We start from the raw sequence: 25,862 nt of genomic DNA on the forward strand, positions 1-25,862 counted from the left end.
GACTGAACATGAAGGCATCATGCAGGTACAAACGTTAACTATTAAATGACCTTTCTTGACCTGTTCTATGTCTGTTTTCACCTGTGGGTTTCCCACTGTCACGTGGGCAAAAGGCATCTGGTTGGGCTGTTCTAAGCATAGTGCAGAGTTGGTCCACTACCTTCTGGTCTGGCCTCAAGGTAAGTCCACGGCGTGATCCTGTTCACTTTATTTCACTTCTCCACAATCAGACATCCTCATGAGACTTTACGTTCACAGATGTGGAGTCTGCTCTGCGTCCTTATCGGCATATCATATGGTGAGTACACTTTTATTTCTGGATTCAGTTTTACTGAAACCAAGTCCAGAGGTCAGTGTGTTGCAAATTTACGTAATCAAAAAAGAACCAGAGCAACCCCCCCTTAAATAACTCATCATAATAATGAATGAAAATTACTAACCTTTAAAAAAAAAAAACTGGAACAGGTGGGATGTTTAGAATATTAAACACATTTACATAGTTTTAAACAATAACAGCATTACATAAATGAAGACATTAGCACCGTGGGGGGACCCCAAGACCCACCAATTAGAATTTGTTCCCCCAATGAGGATACAAACTGCCACGCAAGATAGTTGGAGATCTCAACCCCCCCCCCCCCCCCCCCCCCCCCCCCCCCCCCCCCCCCCAATGTTGAACCCAAAGTTCCGGCCTTGGGCTGTACTGCTGCCTGTCTTGGCCAGGAGTCTTTTCCTGGTTTAATAAAGGTAAAATGAAAAATAACATTTAAATAACATTTTTTATCTGTGATATCTAAACTGTATGAGCGCCACTGTGAATTTCCCTGGACATGGGTGAGTGATGGTGGTGTGTTCTCCATGTCCACAGCTGCCGAGGTCTGTTTTGATGAGCTGGGCTGCTTTACCAACCTGCCTCCCTGGGGGGGCACTGAGCAGAGACCAGTGTCCGTCCTGCCCTGGCAGCCAGACGCGATCGGCACTCGCTTCCTCCTCTTCACCCAGAAGAACCGCTACTACCAGGCAAGAGAAGGATTGATCTGATTTGGCTTGGTTACAGATAACGAGGAGTTGTTGTGTTTGTCCACTGTGGGGACCAACTAAACAGTGACTGTTAGTCTAGTTCCACGGCATTCTACTCCCGGGTCGGCTCCGGTGCCACAGGAAATCCCGCAGTCTCTTTTGCATGTCTCTTTACCGATGTCCGTCCCCTTTCACATTTTTTCAAGTCTATCTTCAAACAAAACTCACGTTGAATTAGTTATTAGTGGATGAAATGTCTCCTCGTGTTCCTACTGGCTGCAAAGAGATCCCCTTCTAAAGCAATGTCAATCTAAGTAATGGGGGACTAAGTCCACAGTCCTCTTTCAGTGCACAGGCAGATTCTTAAGTTCAGATGCAGTCAACATGAGGCGTCAGCAGTCAGATCAAGTGGGTTTCATCCCCAGTTCCAAGTCCCTCTTTGTGCTTCAACGAACAGTGTGGAACACAAAGAGGGACTCTGGTTCTAAAAAGACCACAACCTTGGAAGACTTTGCTCGTCTAACTCAGACTGCTGAGGCCTTAAATCAACTCTAGAACTTTACTAGATTACTTCAAGAATGGATCTCTTTATGGTCTCTAAGAACAATCACAGCAACCAATAATGCTTTTAATGAACTGTACATGTGGGCACGTGAGTCTTGTGTCAACACAGACTTGTAAACCTATCCTTTAAGCTTCGGTGTATTCGTATTTGTCTTTCAAACTGTTAGGAGATCAAGACTGACGAAACCATCCATGCATCAAACTACGGCAAGACCAGAAAGACTCGATTCATCATTCCTGGTTATTTGAAGGCAGGCGGTGAGGACTGGCCCCAGGAGATGTGTAAGGTAAGAAGGCACCCGCTGAAAAACTCCTTCATGGATGTTCAGGCCCTGTAGAATAGAATTTGCTATGGGCCCCTGCCCGCATCCAAAGCTACTCATTCTAGCATCTTTTTGGTCCCTCCTCACATGACGGCCCTGGGTACTCAGCCTCCTTTCCCCCCCAGTCCAACGCCTCTGTGGATGTTCTTTGACAGATGTGAAGAACACACAATGACAGTTTGATCAACAGGCTTCATAAAAGAATGAGCTGTTGGTATGTTACTGAAAATGTGATCTTTGCCCTGTCACTATTCGATCATTCAATTGAACTGATGTTGTATGTTACTTCTCAAGGCTCACACGTGTCCCTTCCTATTGCTTTTGCTCTTTTGTTAATGTTATCTGTTAATTCAATCGTTCTCTACTGTCCTGCCTGTTTGATGTTTCATCCTAAGTGCTTTTATGGTAAAGCACCTTATAACTTTTATTTTGAAAGTGTCATATGAATAACTCTTAACTCCTTTATTGTAGGCACTATAGATTGATTACCTAGGACGTTTAGCTACCCCTTCTGGGTAGAAACATGACTTTGATTTGATTTTTAAATCTGCAAACTAGTTTCTTTCTGTTCAGCTGTAACTGTGACATTTAAAGATATAGAGCTGAACACAGAGACCCGACCTATCTGACGTCACTGCTGGCCTTATTGTCTGTCCTGTGTTGCTTTGCTGGCGTCTTTGATTAACCAAAATCTAGCGTAAGGAGCAGCAACATCTCACTGCTCATCTCAGTGGACCTTTGTAACAGCAGACATTTGTGATAGTAGGAAAAGCACAGCTGGAGTTGTTAATATTAACAATGGCTTAATTCCATCCAGTGTCCCAGTGAGGGAGTCAGCATGCTCAGCACAACCTACACACACCTCCTAGGTGGAATACAGCCATCAGCAATGGACTATGACATGTCAACATGTCTTCCGTGAAAAAGGTCTATTAGCTCTCTACGCTAACGTTAGAGAAAGCGTTGACCTATGAAAGCAGTAAACATGCATCTTAGATGTAGTAGATGTAGCATATCCAGTTGTTCCTTATCCCTGTTTGCTCCGCACTATAAAAATGTAGGTGCAAGACGCAGGAGTGTTTTAGAAATAGATATTTATTTATTTATATATATATAAATATATATAAAGAGATATTGGAAACAAACTTTGTGATTGGGTCAGTGTCTCTCAGCGTCAGATACCGACGCAACAAACCCCCCTTTAGCGTCCGTAGTGAACGTGGTGCTATAAGATGATGTAATATTAAGAGAGACAACAGTAGAGAGTAGTGTGGAGGACCTCAACATCTGCATGAGAAGGTTGGTTGGTTCGGGGCGGGGGGGATTGGATGCCTGGGTCAAACACAATAGTCCCGACCAAGCGTGTCTAAATATGACGCTAAAGGAGCTTTTTTGCGTCAGCAATAAACACCAAAGGCACCTGACCAAGCGTCACTTTTCAACGTGATGGGGGTGGGAATATGTTAGATTGGGGCTACAGGTAGGTAAGATAACACGCTGTTGGAAATTGGGGGAAATTACCCTTTAATTCTAAATTTCATACATTTAGCGTTGACTACCGTGTTGCTGTTTCCAGACTATGCTGAAGGTCGAGAATGTGAACTGCATTGCTGTGGAGTGGAAGAAAGGCGTGAAGACTCAGTACGCCCAGGCGGCCAATAACGCCAGAGTGCTGGCGGCCCAGGTGGCCTTCATGATCCAATTCCTCAAGGTGAATACAGCCTCATTATATACTCATATACCTCATATTCCTCATTAACCGTCACTGGAATACTGCAGGTATGCCTATACTACGAGTATTCCTTCTCAAAGGGAGAGACATATTGGGGAAATATGCTTTGTTGCTTTCTGATTCCCAGTAGTGGAAGAAGTATTCAGATCCTTTACTTCAGTAAAAGTACTAATACCAATATGTAGAAATACTCTGTCACAAATAAAAGTATTGCATAAAAAAATGATACTTAGGTAAACTGTGTAAGTATCTTCAAGACAATGTAGTCAAAGTATTTTCAGAAAGTATTTTTAGAAAGTGTAAAAGATCCAACCAGCTGTGTGTTTAATGACATCATCATCTCAGCTGGACCTGGAGCCGTTCTATTGTTGCTAGGTTACTTTATAATAAAACATCAGATTAAATAAACTGCATGTGTTTAGTGTGCAGGAATCTTAATGTTAAAAGGAACTAGGAACTAAAGGAACTAGGAACTAAAGCTGTCAGATGGATGTAGTGGAGTAACTAAAGTAACTAGTATCTAAAGTATCTAGTAACTAAAGTAACTAGTAACTAAAGCTGTCAGATGGATGTAGTGCAGTAACTAAAGGAACTAGTAACTAAAGGAACTAGGAACTAAAGCTGTCGTAGGCTGTAGTAGAGTAACTAGCTGAGTAGAAGTAGAAAGTGACATGAAAAGAAAAGTACAAGTACCTCAACATTTGGACTCAGGTACAGTACTTAGTTAGATTCCACCATGGCTGATTCCTAGTACAGAGAGCAGTTTCCATGGTAGTGTCCCACTGCTTCCAGTCTTTGTCCCCAGCTAGGATGAACATCATGGACCTACAGTATGTCTCTAGTGGACAAAGTAAGCTTTAAACTAATACCTGTGTTCCATTTCCCTCCTAAGAGAGCGTATTATATTTTCCTCTAACTGTTCAGGTCAGGTTCCTATAAAGGCGTTTTCCAAGGTTTTCATACCACTGCCTCCAGTGAGTCCTATTAGACAACATGGGGGGGAGGGCCAAGGTGGACACACCTGGCAGCTGGGAGGACATTCTCACGTACACGCTGTGGTTGAAGGACATACTGTGTTTTTTTCGTACGATAGCGTGGTAGATACAGAAGGTTTGAATGTAACAAGTTGTATGAAACAGGTGAACTTCAGCCAAACCAGTGATACGTTCCACATCATCGGACACAGCCTTGGAGCTCACGCTGCAGGAGACGCTGGCAGCAGGACACCTGGCCTCGCACGCATCACAGGTACACCTGCTATCCTCGGATCATGCTGTCTGTACCGCTACCCCCTGCCACGCCCTGCAGTGCCCTGCTACACCATCAACTACTGCTATTCCAACTAGTTCCATTATCTTTATTGTGACTATTAAAGCCCAAAGCCCCACGGAATACAACCGCCCACCAAGAGCGTGTTTTTAACCTATATTTAACAGCTGTGTTTCTACAATTCTGTGTTCCTGTACATGTTGATCATGTCCTAAAAATGTACTAGAGGACAGTAAGAGGGTCCGAAGGTGATCTGAGGTTAACACCTTTCTCTCTCTGCTCAGGACTAGACCCCACTGAACCCTACTTCCAGGACACTGATGCCTCCGTACGCCTGGACACCAGCGACGCCGCCTTTGTGGATGTCATTCACACTGATGGAAGTCCTTTCAAGTCCAAACTTGGTACACGTGAAAAGTCTCCTTTAGAGTCATATATAGACACGCTTGGTCAGGACTCTTGGCTTTTCTTTTTCATGCTCTGGGTTAGGACATACGTTTAAGAACGGGACAGTTAGGTTTAAGGAAAGATGGTGGGTGGGGTCACAAATGTACATTTCAGTGACATGCAGGACAAGAATGTTTCAATCTGAGCATGCAGGACTCACATCTGTACTCAGCTCACATCTGCACTCTACTCACATCTGCACCCGACCAACATCTGCACCTGACTCACATCTGCACCTGACTCACATCTGCACCTGACTCACATCTGCACCCGACTCACATCTGCACCCGACTCACATCTGCACCCGACCCACATCTGCACCCGACTAGGAGGGATAAATATTGTGTTGTGTGTGTGTGTGTGTGTGTTTGTGTGTGTGTGTGTGTGTATGTGTGTGTGTGTGTGTGTGTGTTTGTGTGTGTGTGTGGGTGTGTGTGTGTGTGTGTGTGTGTGTGTGCGTGTGTGTGGGTGGGCGTGGATTTTGTATGATGGACTTTGTGCTAGCTTTACATGTATGAAAAGTGCTATATAACTGAGGTCTGATTTATTGATTGACAACAGTTACAGAAAAAAATATAAAAACTCTTCAAAGGTTCTCTTCAAAACAAAGTCCGTTTTAATTTCCCATCTGTGTGCTATCTAAAATAGTTGAATATAAGGGAACTGAGGATTTATCACCTTTATCAAATGTTAGTGAAATCTGAATAAGAAATCATTTGTGTCTGTAAAATTTGGTTTCTGTTTCCATCCTCTCAGGTCTGGGCTTGTCTCAGTCTGTGGGCCACATTGACTTCTACCCCAACGGGGGGGAGCTGATGCCCGGCTGCTCCGCCAACAACGGCCTTCCCTCCAGCTTAGATGCCTTCTGGGAGGGTAAGATAAATCCATACATCGACACATTTTAGTATCAATTCATAACAACAGTTATCTCAGGACGCTTTACAGATGGAGCAGGTCTAGACCTCTCTATAATTTACAGATAGAGCAGTTCTAGACCGCTCTGTAGTTTACAGATAGAACAGGTCTAGACCACTCTATAATTTACAGATAGAGAAGGTCTAGACCTCTCTATAATTTACAGATAGAACAGGTCTAGACCACTCTATAATTTACAGATAGAGCAGGTCTAGACCTCTCTATAATTTGCAGATAGAGGAGGTCTAGACCTCTCTATAATTTACAGATGGAGGTCTAGACCTCTCTATAATTTACAGATAAAGGAGGTCTAGACCACTCTATAATTTACAGATGGAGGAGGTCTAGACCTCTCTATAATTTACAGATAAAGGAGGTCTAGACCACTCTATAATTTACAGATAGAGGAGGTCAAGACCACTCTATAATTTACAGATAGAGGAGGTCTAGACCACTCTATAATTTACAGATAGAGGAGGTCAAGACCACTCTATAATTTACAGATAAAGGAGGTCTAGACCACTCTATAATTTACAGATAGAGGAGGTCAAGACCACTCTATAATTTACAGATAGAGGAGGTCTAGACCTCTCTATAATTTACAGATAAAGGAGGTCTAGACCACTCTATAATTTACAGATAGAGGAGGTCTAGACCACTCTATAATTTACAGATAGAGGAGGTCTAGACCACTCTATAATTTACAGATAGAGCAGGTCTAGACCTCTCTATAATTTACAGATAGAGGAGGTCTAGACCACTCTATAATTTACAGATAGAGGAGGTCTAGACCTTTCTATAATTTGCAAACACCTAACAATTCCATTTTAGGAAGAAACCTGGGACTGACCCAGGCTCTTGGTGGGTGGTGTCTGACGGAGTCGATTGGGTGTTCATATTCACAAATAAAGATAGTGGAAAATAGTAGTTGTAGTAGTTGATGGCGTAGCAGGGCACTGCAGGGTGTTACATGGTGTGGCACGGTGAAGCAGGACATAGGAGGGCGTAGCAGGGCGTGGCAGAGTGGGGCGGCCGGTACCAAGGGCCAAAGTGGAGCTAGACACGGTGCGGGAAGTGAAGGAAACAGTGGTTTCAGGGGTATTCAGAGCACTCGGGGCTGTGACCCCCAAACTGGGACAGTGGCTCCAGCAAATTCCAGGATCAGCTAAGATACTGCGTAGGACCCTCAGGCTCCCAGGTCCTGATAAGGATCTGCATTATTATTTCAGAGGATCTACTTTGAGGTAGTGTTAAAGAGTTTTGAACATACAAAGAGCTGTTTCTGTTAAAATATATTGCAGTTCAGCATCACATACTATCCTCCAAAATGAAAACAGTTGAATCATCACTTATATTCACTTATACACTCTATACTTCACCATCTTGGAGCCTATTGGAGCCTACTATTGTGGTATTAGACTGCAAAGTGACCTTTCATATACCTTTTGATACACACCACACTTCCAGTCTTCTCAAGTCTAAAGGCTTTGTCACAGACACCCCTCCTATACATATCACAGTGACTCATGCATCCTAATTTTTCAACCATGCAACATACAATGCAGACGCCCGGTGGAATATTGGAGTTGTCCCAATGGAAGAATCATAAAGAAACCCCAGGCAGGAGTTATTCCCCCTGGACCTATCTGAGCAAATATTTTCTAATATGGATGACGACGGCCTTCTTTTGAAATGTGCCGCTGAGTAGCAAGGCTCAAGTAGCAGCATTGGTGCCATGCCTGGGTCACGGCGGGTGGGGTGGGGTGCGGTGGGGTGGGGGGTGTTGGCACAGCTAAATCTGCCACTTTTGATCCTATAGATAAGAGAGGGAGAGTCGGAGCCAGGGCTGCATAGCTGGAGGTCTTGGAGCGCCTGGTGTTTGCCCTGTTCTGGAAGAGAAAACAGAGGCTGTGACCTCTTTCTCCGTCTATCTCTCCCTGACTCTGAATATGTTATATTACATCATTATATTACATTATATTCCTTTTTCTGCCCTTATTCTGAAAAAGTTTCTAGTGAAGGTTTTCCACTGCTGGCCCTTTGGGACCGTGTGACCACTCTGTCCCTCTTTCGTTCCTTCAGCCATCTTCCTGAGAAGGTTGGCGTAGCGATGTCTGCGCATATCCAAAAACTTGTTGATATCCAATTGGACTGTTTAAAAGTAGCAATTTGTTCCTTCGTACTGGGTCTGCAGCCCTACAAGCTGTTGGCTGGTTGGTTGGTTTACAGTAACCTTAGCAACGCACAGAACTGACTGTAAGCTGTAAACTGGAAGAGGCCGTAAACTGCCTAAAAACTTGAATTCATGTCCAAAGAATGCTTCTAAAACCAGAAAACTACCGGAATATCGCACATTAATAAGAAAAAGTTAGGAAAAAAACAACATATTCTGAATTTCCAAATGGAATATGCTGACCTGTATTAAATTTGAATTATTGTTTTATTCGGAATAATAGTGGACTATTGGTGTCCATATAAACAGGGCCTGAAGTTATCAATGTGTTCACGTGATGCGGGCTCCTGATTGGTCTGGGCCGGTAAGCAACTGCGTACCCTGTTTACTGATACTTACGCGTCCAAATCACTCAATTCTCATTGGCTACCTGTCACTGTGGCAGGTAGACTGACAGTGTTACCCGCCATTCCCTCTTTTAATGTCATGCCCCTCTCACTTCTTCTCCTCTTCCCTGTCATCATCTGTTCCTTTTGCCAGGTACCAAGAAGTTCGATGCCTGCAACCACGCCCGGGCCTACGAGTACTACAGCGAGAGCTTTTATAAACGCCAAGGCTTTGTAGCATACCCCTGCCCCAACGAGGATAGTTTTGCTGCTGTAAGTCTTTGGTTTTAAGAGTTTCAAGTTCTTTAGATTACATTACATTTCATTTAGCTTTAATCCCAAAAAATTTACAATTGCTATATACGTCAGAGGTCTCACGCCTCTGGAGCAACTAGGGATTAAGTGTCTTAATCAGGGACACATTGGTTGATGTATCACAGTGGGAATCGAACCCTGATCTCCCACACAAAAAGCACGTGTCTTACGGCTCAAATGATCACGAAACATTTAAAAAATGGAATTAAAGTTAGCTAATCAGTAACATACTGTTAAGCTAGTTACATGCTACACGTAGCCAGTCACAAAACCAAATGCTGGTGTGAACAAACATTTAGGAAGAAGTGTAGAGTTTTGCAACAAGCCACCATAAAAAAACTCCTAAAATTAATTTGGGTCAACAGATTCAAATGGAAGTTAGTGAAAAACTGAATTATCGTCTGTGTTCCAGATGCATAAAGAGTAGTATAAAGGTAGCTGGATTTGATACGTAAAAATAGTGTCTCGAGCAGCTCAAGTGATCCCAGCAAAGCTCCTGGTGGGACGGGCCCTTATGAGGGCTCTGGGAGGCATTCTATGTCCTCAATTCAAAAGGAAGGAGAAGGGGCCCTATCTCCACCATCCCAGCACATGTTTGGGACTGCCACCTGTTGCTGCATGACACTGATATGGCTGTGAACCCTTTATTTGGTTTCAGAAGTTGATTCGGCAAATTTGGATTTTTTTTGCGAAGTAAATGGGCTTCCCTCATGTCTTCCATGGGGAGGGCATGTATCTGCAGCTGTTTGTGTTAATGACAGTTTATCCCTGCTTTGGACACATGTCCTGATCAAAGAAGGCCGGGGGAGCGCCGGGCATGACCTCATATGACTGTGTCCCTGTTGAGAGATGACAGCACCTCCTTGTCGTTCGCCTCGTAAACGCTCTCTGGTGTTATTCCCATAGGCGACAGCCACAAAGTCCGCCTGTTCCCACACAGTAACTTATTGCAAAACCAGGGTCATTCTCCACCTTCATATTAAAAAGGTGGCAATCTGCAAGGTTTTAAGATGTAAAAGGGGGGGGGGGGGATTTTTTTGTGTTGTCACTTTTGCCTGACTTTTCATTTGCAGGCAAAGAATCACACACTCGATCACAGGGTGAGCTCATTTTTCACACCTCACCATGTCCTTGTCTCCACAGGGAAAGTGTTTCCCATGTGCAGACGACACATGCCCTCAGATGGGCTACTACGCTGACAGGTTCACGGTGACTAATGGCGTTTCAGAGACAAAGTACTTCCTCAACACGGGCAGTTCACAGCCCTTTGGCCGTAAGTACCCTGCCCTTCCTTGTGAGTGTGACTTACTTACTTACTCATGGCTTGTAAGAACTCACGCATTAGACTTTACTGTAAAAAAAAAACACTGAAACATTTGCATATGACTGCTGTCCAGAGAAAAAATGGTATCTACAGTTTTAGTTTTTCATATTTTAATCTCAGTAAAAAACAGATAGATAGATAGATAGATAGATAGATAGATAGATAGATAGAAATGTCCATGTTACAGCAGCAAAATATTGGACAGACACCACACATACAGAATGTACAAAAAATAGCAAATAATAAAGAGGATACAAAACAAATATTCAAAAAATAAAGTACATAATGTACAAATGTATATATTAGGTTGGGAATAAAATCTACAACTGCTTAAATTGTATTTCTAAAGATGTAAGTAAAACCTATGTTTGTGCATGTTGCACCTAGTGCAGCTGTGATGTTTGAGTCTTATCCATCACTCATGATGTTACGACATTATGTTGAAGCTATGGGGAAATAATGTGATTGCCTACTATTTCTTTCCATTTTTAGGTTACAGCTACAAAGTGAAGGTAACCCTAGACGGTCCCAGCTGGCCTAACCCAGGCTTCATGTATGTGGCACTCGCTGGAGACAATGACAGCACCAAGGAGTACAAGCTTCATTAGTAAGAACGCTGTAACAAAGCTGGGTCTTTGTAAAGAATAGTGTGGTCTGGAACTACTTTATCTGTAAGGTGTCCTGAGATCACTCCTGTCGATCACACAGTTTTCTTCCATGCAGGCCAGAACAGTAGTAAACTTAAGTCAGCTTTCCAAATGCACTGATGCAACCAAAACCCCCGACACACATCACAGAACCAGCTCTCGTCCCAGAACACTAGCATGTGGCTCCCAACAGAAACACTTTGTCACTCAGTACACAATGACTTTTTATAACAATGGCTTGAGCTAAATTGTATTTAGAGATTTGATTTTGTTGTTAAAGAGACAGTTTACCTCAAAATCAAAAATCCATACGTTTCCTCCTGCCTGTAGTGCTAAATGTCAATCTCGATTGTTTTAGTGTGAGTCGGCCAGCGTAAAGTACACCCGCCATCCATGTATGAGAAAATAGTTCCTACATGTAACTGCTCAGTAACTGGGTCATGATTTCTGGAAAAGACATTTCTGAGTTTTTCAAATCTAATTTTAGTTGATCTCCAACACACCAGTTCAGCAGCTTGAATTTGGCCTTTTGGCCTTTTGTTCACACGGATCCAATTTCACAGAAAAGAGTGATACACAAACCAGATGAAACCAATAAAAAGCATGCATATGGTGACACAGACATTTGGTCTGCTGGAGTGGTTGACCACAAAAGGAAAAGTAGTTGGATTTTTGCTGTATAGTATGGGTATGTAGTAACTGCAATGAAAGTGCAATACCCTAAATACTTTTGTGTTCTATTATTGGAACATATAACATACGGAAACAGTGAACAGCACATTGTACTGTAAAAGCCATCCGAGGTAAAGATTTCTTGTAAAGTGTGTTTTGGATCGGGTCTGTTGTGCTTGTGTCCAGTGGTACACTGAAGCCTGGACGCACCTATGAGCTGCTGATGGACGCCGAGGTGGACATCGGGGAGGCTACAGAGGTGATGTTTCGGTGGAACAACCACGTCCTTAACCCCTTGAGACCCAAGTACGGTGCATCCGAGGTGGAACTGCAGAGGGGAAGAGATAACAAGATGTGAGTTTTTCTAATAATGAATAATGCTTTTTGTGACAACCATTTGGCAGAGTACATTTGAGCTGTGATTCTGATGTGTATTACATGCAGTATTACACAGTACAGTACTAAAAGAGCTTGTTATTGCTGATTATCTATAAGGCTCAGATTGGTATTAGAATAATGTCGGACTTCATCATGGAGGGATGATGAAGTCTCATTCTGACTCATTCTGACGGTGACTTGTTGCCTGGAGACCATGGAATGCCATTATTTGTTCTTATGTACAGTATGTACTGTATATTGTGTCCTAGTATTTCATTTATGTTTATATTTTGCACTGTAACTATACAATAATATAATTTCCATTTTTTTGGCTCAATCTATCTATCTATGCCATATTAAATAAATAGAACCCTTTGCCTTTGAAATACATCTTGAAATAAATAACTGAGGCAATAAATATATGAATAAATGAGAATATAAATATATAATTGTGTCAATATACAATTTAGTTCAATAAATAAATAGGTTTTACTTTTAGTTATTTTAGATAGCCTAGCCATATATATACATATATATAGTTCCACATTTATTGACTTATGTTAGGATGTAGTGTATTTTTGTTTCTTAAAGTATTAATTCATGGCATTCCATAGCAGACAGCAGTGTGAAAGGTGAGTGAGAGAGTTTTACAGCTCAACAGAAGTCATTGTCTGTCTCTTACAACATCTCCAGCCTTGTATAAAGTACTTGAAAGTAAAACTTTAGGTAAAAGTACAAGAAATATCTTCCCAGAAAATTTGACTTTGACTAAAGTTAAAGTCACCTTTCAGAACATCACTTAAAAGTCACATCAAAGTCTTAAAGCTGTAGTGCGTAGTTTCTGTTGTTCAGTTGAAGTTGGGTTTGCAGGACCACAAACAGAACATGGTGTGTGTAAATGTAGACATTTATCAGACCTGAAGAACAGAGCGGGCCAGTGGGACCTGTTCCCTGTACTACTGCTAGAGTACGTGGCATGGACTGTCTTTAGCCACTAGAGGGCAGACTGGCATTAGTGCTCTGGATGCTGAGGTGGGGGGGGGGGGCGAGATGGTGAAGTAGAGTACATCCTGAAAATTTCTCCTCATGGTTTTTACTTTCATATCATTACAATGCATCCATCAAAAGAAATACTAATACAGTGAGGCGAGAGTTAGCACGTGCTGGGTGGAAACTCTTCATTCACACTGCCTTCCATGATGTCTCACTAAGTCCCTTTCTCTTTGTGTCTCCCTTTCTTCTTTCACAGTGTCTTCTTCTGTGGAATAGAGAAGGTGGCCGAGGACACGATCCAGCACGTGCTCCCATGCTGAGCGTAACCAGCCACAATAAGTGCTCAGGGTTATTTAGGGTTTTTCAGTAAAGTTGTAGCATTCAAACCTCGTCAGCCCTCTCATTCAGTCCGTTGTGGTGGATGTAAAAGAGCTACATGAAGATCAGACAGTGAAGGGAGCATGATGAAAGGTCACATGACTAAAGACACCGATCAGAAAGGAAAGGTGGTGCTGATGAAGCCATGTGAACCTGAACTAGGGTTCCTACAGAATGGTTGTACTGCCCTGAGAGATTAGAGTTATGAAAGAAGGAAACAGTTGAAGCTGCAAGATGTGGCCTTAATGCAAAACATATGTTTAATGTGAAGTAAAAGAAATACTCTAGCTAAGTTTCCATCCACTTGTTCATCAAATTCTTTGAAGTAAATTCAGAAAGTCTCTCGTCTCCTCGTCCTTCCATGTCCATCTGTCTTTGTTGCCCCCCCCACCCCATGTGTGCAGACAGAGAGGAAGTACTGGGGGACATTAACTACAACTTCTTCTTCTTTGTTTTGTGGCGGGTTGCAACCATAAAATGACCTAAAAGTTAATCGCAACTCATTATTTATTCAGGAAATAAGGTTTCCATCAGCGGTTATCACAAAAGCCGAATATCAAGATAAAATCTGATGAAATTCATTCATTTCAATAAGGCATTTTTCATTCCATATCCCTTAATTTGGATAAAAACATGTGGATGGGAACAGAGCTAGTGTTTGTCATGCCTTCCCTTCATGAGCATCAGCATCTGCATGAGCAGTCAAAAGGACAAAACATTACTTACTGTAAAGATATATAGAACATGACCGTGCTGAGGTGCAAAATGAGTGCAAACACACAACACAGACACAAAGAGACACAACATCACCACAATGAGAAGCAAAATACCCCAAAAAGACCCAAAACCTCGCCAGAGATGCACTACGACAACATATATACACCAAGGACTACAAAGAAACGCAAAAGATCCCAAAGAGATGCAAAACAGATACAAAGGGATGCAAAAAGACCTTAAAGAGACACACAACGATCACAGTGACTCAAAACTATCACAAAAAAAGATGCAAAGCCACTACCAAGAGATCCACAACCACCACACTGAGATGCAAATGACTGCAAAGATGCAAAACTGCCCCACAAACACGAAACCAGCACAAAGTGTCATAAAACCGCCTCAAAGAGACACAACATCACAACAAGACTCAAAACCACCACAGGGTCATAAAACCGCCTCAAAGAGACACAACATCACAACAAGACTCAAAACCACCACAGTGTCATAAAACCGCCTCAAAGAGACACAACATCACAACCCCCACCAAGAGAAGGACAACTACCACACTAGATGTGAAACATCACCCAGAGATGCCAAATGACTACAAAGAAATGAAAGCCTGTGCCCGTTGTCTCATTTTCAGTTAGTCCCTGCAAAGCCATGTTCCAGTAAAGTAGGAATTAGACACAAACACAGATTTATAATGTTTAATATCTTCTACTTATTGACTTTAGTTTGCTTTCTAATGTGCAAACAGTGTAGATATTAAAACAATCTGTGAGCTGGGACAACATCCGTGAGTGCATCTTAAAGTGTAAGCTTACAATCTCCATTCAATTCACATAAAACCATGCCTGACAACTTCATTGCTATTTATAGTCCCCCATTACTGCACTGTTATTACTGTCACATTACTGGGCTCATCAAGACCAGCACAACGAGGGATACTTCCACTTTCCAACTGCTAGTGGACCTTGTCTTTCTCTCTCTTCACAAAGCTAACGGTTCCTCACTGCCACGGCCTGTCAGGACACAGAGAGGGTAAATATTCCCCTTATTAATGTTGAAAGACATCAAGCTCCATTTGTGCATGACATGGTGAGATCACTGCTTTCTCCTGCTCATTGGGATGGAGAAGGGTCCCGGACGGAATCTTGTCTAATGTGTCACCTATATCTGTAATTCCAAAAGACCTCTACGTGTGTGTGTGTGTGTGTGTGTGTGTGTGTGCGAGCAAAGGCACTTATTAATCTGTCCATGGCCTTTCGCTGGTTTATGAAGTGCTGATTGTGTGTCATTGTTTTGGCTTCATTTATTTGAACACACACCCCGTAATCACGCTCGCAAATACACGGCTTTAAAAAGGCGAGCTGCCATCTTCATCACGGCGCTAACAAAGTGCATCTGAAATCGCTCTGACTTCCCCTGAGCTGAGCCATCAGTGACACACAATACCAATCAGAAGAAAAAACTCAACTTCAAAGCTTGAAGCTTGACTACATTAATAATATTAATAAAACAGCAAATTGAATGTGTGGGCTAAGAGGTGGGGGGGGGGGGAAGTGTCTTGAAATCCTCTAAAGACATCCTTCTTTGTCTCTGACTCTTGTTTCTCTTTTCATTATTGGCTCATTGAAAGTGAAGGCTAATGCCAAAATAGCAGGCTAATTCCTGTAATTATGTGTGTTTGTCAAAAGAAATGTGCGATGACAGCGCTTCTTTCTCTGATCTCGAAGCCAGTAGCTCCGGGGGTGGCACCGGCACCAACAAAGCCTTTATGGACAGGTCATGAATTAGTGAGGTGTAGATGTAGGTGGCAGGAGAGAAATAGCTCCCCCGGGGAAAGCTTGCAAACAAACTTAACCCCTGGCCGGCAGCTGCATTGTACTGTTGTCAAGAACAATCCTGCACGGACAAAGAGGACAGAGCTCACGTGCATGTGGACGCAGAAGCAGGGAATGATGTCCATAATGACAAGGACACAACACAAACGTGACATTATGTTATCGCATGAAAGACATGCTGAAAGGAGCCGAGAGTAACAGTAAACTGCCAAAGGGTTTTAAGGATTTCAATTGTTCCGCGTCTTCCTGTCAAATAAAGACTGGTGAAGACTATGTGTCCTCCACAGGAAAACTATTTTAAATATCACAATACTTTTTGACCTTCAGAATAAATTGATTCAGTTGTGATTTTAGAGATACAAAGGAGTGTATTTTAGTGAGCGGGCGGGAGGTTGAATAGAGGCTGATGGCTCAGACAGGGTTAGGGTTCAGGGTTAGGGTCAGGGTTCTGCACTCATATGTTGAACCATTTGCGTATATAACTCTAGAGATCATTTTGATAATACTCAGTTTGGGATTCCATAGATTCTTTTTTGAGAGTTTGAGTAACCCAAATGATTGCAGCCCTGTCTTCTGTGCTTGGTCTATAGCTGACTAAAGGTTAGTCCACTTCACATTTCTTTATGACATCAAAGAACAGGATGATAATGCAGTGCCATTATGTATTAGTTCAGAGCAAGTTCTCCAAATGCATCTAAGGGCTGGGCCTCCTTTTACTTACATTTGGAGAAACATATCAGTTTGTTTGTCCAGGCGGCTGCTGTAGAGCTGTGGAACCAGATGTGCTTTTCACAAATAAAAATCATTTCAACTCTCACAGCGCTCGCATGGCCAGTGATCACACTAGCTAGTCTTCATCCTTGAGATCTTCTCTCCTGTTAAACTGAAACATGTTGCGTGGAAAAAGACAGCTATGTAGGCAGACAACGACAGATGGACACGGATAGAGAAGTGTCATGGCGGCTGTTTTCGTCAGTCCCAATATGTAATTTCCTTGGATTTTACTGCTGTAATGTTTTTAATGTTCATCAAGCTCACTCCCAATATGGTTTGATTGTACCTTTTGAGAGGGTACATTGTTATCATTTTGTTGTCTCCAAAGAGGGGAGATGGATATATTATATTTATGTAGTTCATAAACTTTAATTTAGTTGCACAGTAGGTCTTCTGTGTCCACCCTTTCCAACAGCAGAGCAGATCAACCGTCTGCGCATGTGCTGACATGCAAACAGCGCAGTGAACATGTTAACACCGCCCTACTGTGCTGTGATTGGCTGGTACTTGTTGCCCTAACGCGTGCTGATTGGATGCTATGTGGACTTATGAGTGACAACTTTGTTCGGCTCATTTTAGCTAAGTTAGCTTAGTTTGTTAATTCCACCATGTTTTCATGCTACACTGGACACCGGAAATTAGCACAACTAATTGTTCACTCATTTAGCGCTAGCAATGTGCTTTCCTACGCTGTGATAAGAGTGTGAGCAAGCATTACATTGTTAAATTGTACTCACTTAGTGGCTGGCTAGCTGTAGCCTTTGACCCACCAACCTATGTCCAATAGGCTAATGATTGCGTTATAACCACGCAACTGTGTCTCATAGTAGAGGAATTACCGTATAGTACAGGGTAAGCTCACAGGCAGTTTGGACTTTCATTAGCTGTTTAGGTTTAATTACTAATGTTAACTAGCATGTTAGTTAGCAGTAATTAGCCTGTGCCTATGTTAATGTTAACTAGCATGTTAGTTAGCAGTAATTAGCCTGTGTCTATGTTAACGTTAACTAGCATATTAGTTAGCAGTAATTAGCCTGAGCCTATGTTAATGTTAACTAGCATATTAGTTAGCAGTAATTAGCCTGAGCCTATGTTAACGTTAACTAGCATGTTATTTATCAGTAATTAGCTTGTGCCTGTGTTATCTCCGTCTCTGCTGATTGGGAATGATTGAGATTTGTCTTGCACAGCTACCAGAAGACTTACAGCTTTCAGACAGGTTGTCCACGTCACATCTACGTCTTCCAGCTCAGTTGGAGGCTGCGCAGTAACTCAGCTTCTAATGGACTTCACTGGTCTCCGTCCAGAGCAACCGGACCTGTTGGACCATTTCTTTAACTGTCTATTTTTTGTATAGCTCTATGTCCACTTATAGTTTTATAGAGGAAGTCATGTCTGCTTCCGGTATGACACACACAACTCTCCTGAACACCAATCAGTTAGGGTGGAGTAGCAGTGTGTGTTCACCACAGTCAGCTGTCTGAAAACACACCAAAGTTCATTAGGAGCTTACTACTGCCTCATTCAGTCAACCCCAGCCTCTGTGTGTGTGTCTGTGTGTGTGTGTGTGTGTGTGTGTGTGCGTGTGCGTTAAGTGTTCAGGCGTACCTTTACACCTGAACACTTAAGAAGGTTACACAAATATTCAATTCAAACAAACAAATTCTAATGGCCTTACGTTCTGTCTGTTTTCAACCAAGTGAAGCTTTAACAAGCACAAAGTGGGTCGAGCCCCCTGTTATGGTCCCATGATTTCATTGGTTCATCGCGGAGCTCTGAACCCTGCCATTAGCTGGAAAAGAGCACCCATGTGGGGGGGCAGCCGAGCTGGCGGCTCAAGGGCCACTTGGAGAGTTTGGGTCCCTCCAGATTACCGTAGCAACAATTCTACTTCATAGCTATTTGAGTGGAATCGGCCACACCTATTCAACCCTCTAACCCTGTCTCCACAGTCCCCTTCCCCTAACCCCTACACACACACACACACACACACACACACACCCCACCGCCGCCACCAAATCCAAGCTAAAAACAACCTTGCCCTGTAAAGGGTTAAGTGGCTCTCTACTGCCACTTCTGTAAGAATAATACTCTCACCGCGTAAATGTATTCAGGTTACTGAACAAGTGCGTGTGTTTGGTTTCATATTCCGAATCACAGGTGGGGGTGTTTAAGGGGGACTAAAAGAAGAGGACCTGGGTTTAATGTAAAGTGGTCCTGTTTTTGAGTTATTTTATAACTGACAAATCCCAGTAGAAACAACAAAGGGAGAGATTTTTATTTAGAGGCTTCGTCCTCAAGTCACACATCTACTGACAGCCACGTCGGACACCATTAGGTTCTGTAGGACAAACAGAGGACGAGAACCTTCACGGTAAATTGTCTTCTTGTCCAAAATCCTCCAATTTAACTGGACTGGGAATCTGAACAGAGTTTTAGCTTCATTTAACTAGTAACACATGACCAAAAGTCTGAAGTTAACGTTAACACACTGCTAGCCACTTCTAACGTTACAGCTATCTAAATAGAGTTGTTAATTAGACATCTAACAACTCAGTCATTGGGTGGTTTTCATGCTCTAAAATCTGGGTTTTCAATATGGCTGCCGAAAGGACATCAAAGAAGCATTTAATGAAAGGAAAATGCATTACAGGCACACAAAAATCCTTTGGCTGTGGCTCAGTGGTAGAGCGGTTCCCTAGCAATCAGAAGGTTGGTGGTTCAATCCCAGGCCCTGCAGTCCCAAGTGTCCTCAGGCAAGACCCTGAACCCCTAGTTGCCCCTAATGCTGCGCATGGGAGTGTTAATGTGTGTGAGTGTGTATCTGATGAGCAGGCCACGGTATGATGTAAAAGAGCTTTGAGTAAGACTAGAAAAGCTAAATAAATACATTCACATTTACATTTACATTGTCTGCTACGTGAACGGTTTTATGTCCAAAATTCAAAAAGTCTTCCTAGCAAGGAGCAATTATATGACTTCTGAAAATGGATCAATTATTGTGATACTTTACCTTAGTAATTGGGACAGAACATCATTTTTCTCCACTGAGGGCTTCAGATCCTCGTCCTGTATCTCCCACTCTGACTCTCAGAACTGACAGGATTGGTGAAGCTCGGGGTTCATAGAATCCACTCGGTGGCACTGTTGCCTCACAAAGACCTCAGGCCAGGATGTAGCTGGCACTTCTTTCTCTTAGAGTCTTTTTGGCAAAGTTGAATAATTGAGTAATGCAGCATTAAAGGAAAATGGCCTGGCTCTCTCCTTGGTTTTCCTGGCTAGCTGATACGGATCATTTTGGGTGATTGCTGTGCACCGTTTCTCACTGTAACAACTAACCATCCCAAGGGATTTCTTGCACAGCAGCTGGATTCTTGGGACCACGGGAGAGTTGATGGAACACATGTACCTGAAGGAAGTTTACGTTCTATAGTTGTTTTATGTTTTATACAGGTGTTTTACAATTAATATATGCCATTGTGTCAACTTCTTTAAAAAGGATTAATAATTTCCTCCCCCTAATGTTTTTCCTGCCAGTGTGTGAGTTGCTGTCCAATGAAAACCCTGTGTCCTAAAATTTATGATTTTTGGAAATCCTGAATGGGTCAATAAAAAACTCTTACTTCTTAGAAACCATTTACAAAAAATGTAATTAACACAATGCTAAAATCAGGAATGTTTATCTCAGAAAAAGTTGCTTTGGAGAGGCCTAGTTTTTAAAACCTTCACAGTAAAATGTACAGAATAGAACAAAACAGTTGAAAATATTTTCAAATTTAAAATAATGAATAGATTTTAAAACTTCATTATTTCGAGTCAACACGGGGGGGGGACCACAGGACCACAGTGCTTGTAAAATCCTGGCTATGGCCGTGTATGAGAGAATCATTAAATTATTAATATTATTATTAATTATTCATGAAATGCTCCTTCTTGCCTAATTTTGGCAGAAAACACCAGACGACGGAATGTTCTTTGAAATACACATACGTTTTATTGGTGACAGTCTGACAGTGAATACCTGGCATTGATCAAAACACACCCATTATTGTGTGAAATTGCAAAAGAACAAGACATTTAAGTAACTCAATATAAAAAAACTCCTTTACATCCTCAATAAAGAACTTAAAGTGTACAGTGTGTTGCGTTTCAAAGTGGCTGAGATGATCCTAGCTACATTATAAGCTCTGTCCTTCTAGCAGTAAGACCTTTTGAGTAACTGTATATTTTAGATAGTGTTAAGCAGACACTCGGACATGATGCAAGCTGGCTAGACTGCTACCGGAAAACACATCCACTGAACCTCTTCCATGTCGTGAATGGAAGGCTAATGTCAGCTAAGCATGTCTTCCTATGAGCTTTATTAAGTATAAAGCTGCTACTTAATACCAGTATCATGTGCACCACATAATACTCAAGGTCGCACACATTACACCAAAGAAACAATAAGAACACGGTGTTATTAAGTCCTTCCACTTTCCGTCAGTCCTTTGTGAGTACAGAGATGTGTAGAAGGAACAAGGTTATTAGGTTAGTTATCAGTAAAGTATGTGACGTGCTGCTCTGTCATGGCAGCTATGAGCGTTAACATCAACTACATCAGCTCAGAAAGCAGCAGGGTGGTGTGCCCCGCCCAGCCAGGCGAGGTGGAGGAACACACAGCTTACTCCAGAAAACACTCCCATCCTCACCCTCAGCAGCGGGGAACCTGGATTTTGTGTATTAGTAATCAACCTTGTTGGTTACTTGTTGCTGTTGTTAAGTCATTCCTATGCGACACATGCAAATCATGCACTGCAGACGAGCCGAAGACAGTCTCTCGGGGGACGTTGTACTGAGACACTGAAAAGCCAGACCAGCCTTGATTCACAGTTCAAAGAAAGAATCTAAGAAAACGGCTTCAGAAACTCATTGACTGACTATTATAATTTAGATCCTGGAAACACTATAGCACACAAGTACTAATATACCTGTGGGGGTAGAGATTACTTTGCTTTCTCTTGAGTCAAATAAGCAAAGCATTGTACAGGAGGTGTGTTATTCTTCCAGTTTTTACCAGAATGATATGTTTCCTCTTTACGGGCTGTGTGGCGTGTCTAGCTCCACACTGATCAGCTGCTTAGAGACTTGTGAACAACATCTGTCTCCTTGATTTGTGGTATGGGGACACTCGTGGTCAGGTATACGCATTAAACTGGAAGTATCCGACTGTAACGGCCCCAGCAGGAAGGACGTGCAGCACTCAGTGTCAAATAAAGAAACTTAGCATGCTAACGCGCTGTAGCATGTGCAGGGCACAATCACACCTGCATTTAGAATCAGTTTGTTTCAGTGGAATCAGTGGATTCACTCACGGAGGAAAAGTACGAGTTTGGCTTCAACTCCGATGGTCTTAGTAAGATTCAAACTAATTGCTTTTTGTATCGTCCAAAGCAAATTGTTTTGACCTTTTCTAAACAAGGCGACCACCACTTTACGCAGCAATTAGTAACACTGCAACTACTTTGGTCACATCATGAAGAAAAAGTGTTCCCTAAAAGCACGAATTATTGCACTGCTCAGAGCCTCCAAAGGCCAACTGAAGAGTTCTTGGATGACTTGGAGGAGGCTGTGACATCCTCTACTTCCTTTAGAGCATACTATGACCAAACTGCTTTGACAATAAGGACCAAAATGGAGCAAGTTTTCCTGTTAGCTGTCACACATTCCAATTTTATTCAAGCCTCCTGTCGAAGGAGAGCCGACAGCAACAGGGCATTTGTCATGGAGGAAACTACACTGTAAAAAGTGCTTGGTTGTATCAACTTGAAATAACGCATAAACTAACAGGATTACCAACGTAACGGTAATACTTTGGACAACACCTAATACTACTTGCAGTTACAAGACTCTGAACAACGCAATGTTTCAAGTCCCTTGAACTATTATATTACATGTATAGCTGACAAAAAAATTGAAATACTTTTTTTTACAGTGTAGCCACACCCAAATGTACCCACTGCATGGTGAGGTCACGACATTACCAAGTTCCTTTTTCAACCAATGTCCTCCCTGCTGGCTGCCAGCAGAGGTGGAATGAGAGAAGAGATAACGCACAGCAATGCCCCTTTAAACCTGGGAAATATTTCCCAAGAATGTTAGAAAGTTAAACATTTAGATGTGTTCGGATGGATTCACGGTCAGCGTGATGCTCAGTGATTACATCTGAGGTCACACATCTTTAAAGCGGAGCGTATGGTTAGGAGGGCGAAGGAATGGATTTATGTATTCTCTGGTGGGGGGGAAGAACCTTGACATCACATTTTGGTCGTACTAGGCACACTTTTACTCAAACCGTTCATAATCACCTGGAAATGCGGCTTCTTTTTTGTATGATTATTGCTGACTATGCCTCAGTCTCGGTTTAACTGAAACAACAATTTCAAAATGAAATGGCTCATTTGTCTTAATAATTCTTCACTGAATATGTAATAAATCCTTACTGAAGGAGGGGGGGGAATGGGACACGACACATTTAGATACTGCTACCATTTCCATTTGAAATGGTTTGTTAAGGACCGAGGTATTCAAGTTCCTGTTGTGATTGCAAAAGAAATCTGCAGGAATGACAGGGGACACATCCGGTGTCTCACTCTAAACGAGCGGAGCCATCCAACCCGTCTCGACCTCTCCTGCTATGGCTGGTGAGAAACAAACATGTTGAGAGATGGCCACGTGAAAGAACACACACACACACACACACACACACATACACACACGGTTCTAAAGCTGCAGAAACCACGCTAAAAATCTGTACAATATTTAAATACTGTATTTACAGAAATAAAGATGCTTCATTGTTTGTCTCAACTGGTCTGCACTTCAGAATCCCCCCTGGATTCAAAGCCCCCAGGTGGGCGAGTGGCATTTTGCCAACATCTAATAGCATAAACAAATAAAGGCAACAATCACGGTAAGCGCATTTCATAGCTGTACTTGCTTTGCCTCACTTTTCACATTCTTGGATTCAGATTTAACATACTGGTGGTTTTGCATGATTAAAAATCAGATATACTTGACATTATTGCCGGTTATTCTCCAAAGTATGCAATCAGTTTTAAGACTATCTGTCTCCCAGGTAGGGTTATTTTTATGGTCCATGCTTCAGAACTATGCTTCAGAGTATTGAAAGATGTACTTTTGTTATCACATATGGATTCTTCATAGGATAAGAGCGGATGGCTGTATTGTGTGACTCATTGCTGAAATGCAACATAATAAAAACAGTCATACAGAGCAAGTCAGGCTACTAACACATTGTTAAAAATGATGATTCTGTAAGTACGTGCTAGGATGTAATTTCCACTGGGGACAGGGGGGACACATCCAACCTCCCCCCAAACTTTTCAAACTCCCCCCTTTCAAATGATTTCATATACATAGTTTCGTACTTCATGTTGGCATAATTTATCATTATGGTTAACTTAATTATTTCCTGGATGTTGTATCGCCATAGTCCTTATAAGTTTAGCAGAAATGGAGTAAATGGGATTCAAAGCAAAAACACTTTTCTGGCGGAGAACCCCAGGACCCTTGAGTATATGTCAAGTACAAACTCTCTAAATAAATGCTAATGTTGCTCCACGTCTCTATGGTAACCATATCGACTTTTGTTTTGTACAGCTTGTCTTGCCGCTACAGAGTTACCAAAAACGCCCTAGAGTCAGTCTTCATCCCATCGTCATCCATGCCGATATGTTTTACACAACCACACAGAGCTCGTTAGGCTAGTTGTTCCTTGTCATCAACAAGCAAATAATTTAGAGCAAGCTAACTGGATGTAACTATTTAGCCTAATTAGACCCATATACTGTATTTAGGCAAACTCTTGTAGACTTAGAGGGTTAGACCAACTAAAATGAAGCTGACTACATGTTCACTGCAGTGGATCCCTATAACTGCTGGTTTTCTGCAATGGCAAATGGCTGGCAGCAGTGTTTACACCAAGTGTAAAGGGTTGAATTGTACTAAACCACAGGTATGACCTTCACAACTGTAGTGTTTCTGGAGCTCATAGAGAGTGTTAAATACTTCCATCCAAGCTTGATGACATGTCATTATGATGTTTTGTAGTGCACAGATATACTGCAATGTGTTCTGACAAAGAAAGTGAAGCATGTAAAGATGCCTTCTGAATGTGTATCCACCATGTTAGTGTTGAAATATTATACAGTATATCTGGTTTTTTCCTTCCTCTGGAATGCACAGGGAGAGAATTTGAAAAGCTGTCCTGTAATACATTATGGCTGAGAAGTGAATACCAGGTAAATCCTTCTTTATCCTTCTTGTTAGCAGCAGCGTTTCAACCTGACTCCACGGCTGCAGCCTCAACCTCAACCTCAACATCAACCTCAACCTCAGCCTCAGCCTCAACCTCAACCTCAACCTCAACATCAACCTCAGCCTCAACCTCAACCTCAACCTCAACATCAACCTCAGCCTCAGCCTCAACCTCAACCTCAACCTCAACATCAACATCAACCTCAGCCTCAACCTCAGCCTCAGCCTCAACCTCAACCTCAACCTCAGCCTCAACCCCAGCCTCAGCCTCAGCCTCAGCCTCAACCTCAGCCTCAACCTCAACCCCAGCCTCAGCTTTAACCTCAGCCTCAACCTCAACCTCAGCCTCAACCTCAGCCTCAACCTCAACCTCAGCCTCAGCCTCAACCCCAGCCTCAGCCTCAGCCTCAACCTCAGCCTCAGCCTCAGCCTCAGCTTTAACCTCAGCCTCAACCCCAGCCTCAGCCTCAACCTCAACATCAACCTCAGCCTCAGCCTCAACCTCAGCCTCAACCCCAGCCTCAGCCTCAGCCTCAGCTTTAACCTCAGCCTCAAACCCAGCCTCAGCCTCAACCTCAACATCAACCTCAACCTCAGCCTCAGCCTCAACCTCAGCCTCAGCCTCAGCCTCAGCCTCAGCCTCAACCCCAGCCTCAACCTCAACCTCAACAT

At 42.6% G+C, this 25,862-nt stretch overlaps 1 protein-coding gene and 1 long non-coding RNA gene across 2 annotated transcripts; one reads left to right on the forward strand and one right to left on the reverse strand.

The window, feature by feature from the left end:
• The first annotated feature begins 258 nt into the window (after positions 1-258).
• Positions 259-13,563, forward strand: LOC117960848 (inactive pancreatic lipase-related protein 1-like). Its single transcript, XM_034899095.1, has 12 exons — positions 259-298; positions 869-1,020; positions 1,752-1,873; positions 3,486-3,618; positions 4,779-4,887; positions 5,193-5,312; positions 6,112-6,228; positions 8,984-9,102; positions 10,288-10,417; positions 10,961-11,073; positions 11,972-12,141; positions 13,415-13,563. The coding sequence occupies exons 1-12, from the start codon at positions 259-261 to the stop codon at positions 13,476-13,478; spliced, it is 1,389 nt and encodes a 462-aa protein (XP_034754986.1). The 3' UTR covers positions 13,479-13,563.
• On the reverse strand, positions 10,442-25,396 carry LOC117960850. Its single transcript, XR_004660249.1, has 3 exons — positions 24,853-25,396; positions 11,173-11,180; positions 10,442-10,456 (listed from the first exon to the last, which is right to left on the reverse strand). It is a non-coding gene; the product is annotated as an uncharacterized LOC117960850 (long non-coding RNA).
• Positions 25,397-25,862: the final 466 nt, after the last annotated feature.

The sequence above is a fragment of the Etheostoma cragini genome, chromosome 17, assembly GCF_013103735.1.
Source record: "Etheostoma cragini isolate CJK2018 chromosome 17, CSU_Ecrag_1.0, whole genome shotgun sequence".
NCBI classification, from domain to species: domain Eukaryota; kingdom Metazoa; phylum Chordata; class Actinopteri; order Perciformes; family Percidae; genus Etheostoma; species Etheostoma cragini.

Excerpts from the sequence above, each read along its gene's own strand:
- LOC117960848 (XM_034899095.1), top strand. The coding sequence starts at position 259 with ATGTGGAGTCTGCTCTGCGTCCTTATCGGCATATCATATG. Across the intron at positions 10,418-10,960 it reads CAGTTCACAGCCCTTTGGCC|GTTACAGCTACAAAGTGAAG; the intron begins GTAAGTACCCTG and ends TTCCATTTTTAG. Across the intron at positions 11,074-11,971 it reads CCAAGGAGTACAAGCTTCAT|AGTGGTACACTGAAGCCTGG; the intron begins TAGTAAGAACGC and ends GTGCTTGTGTCC.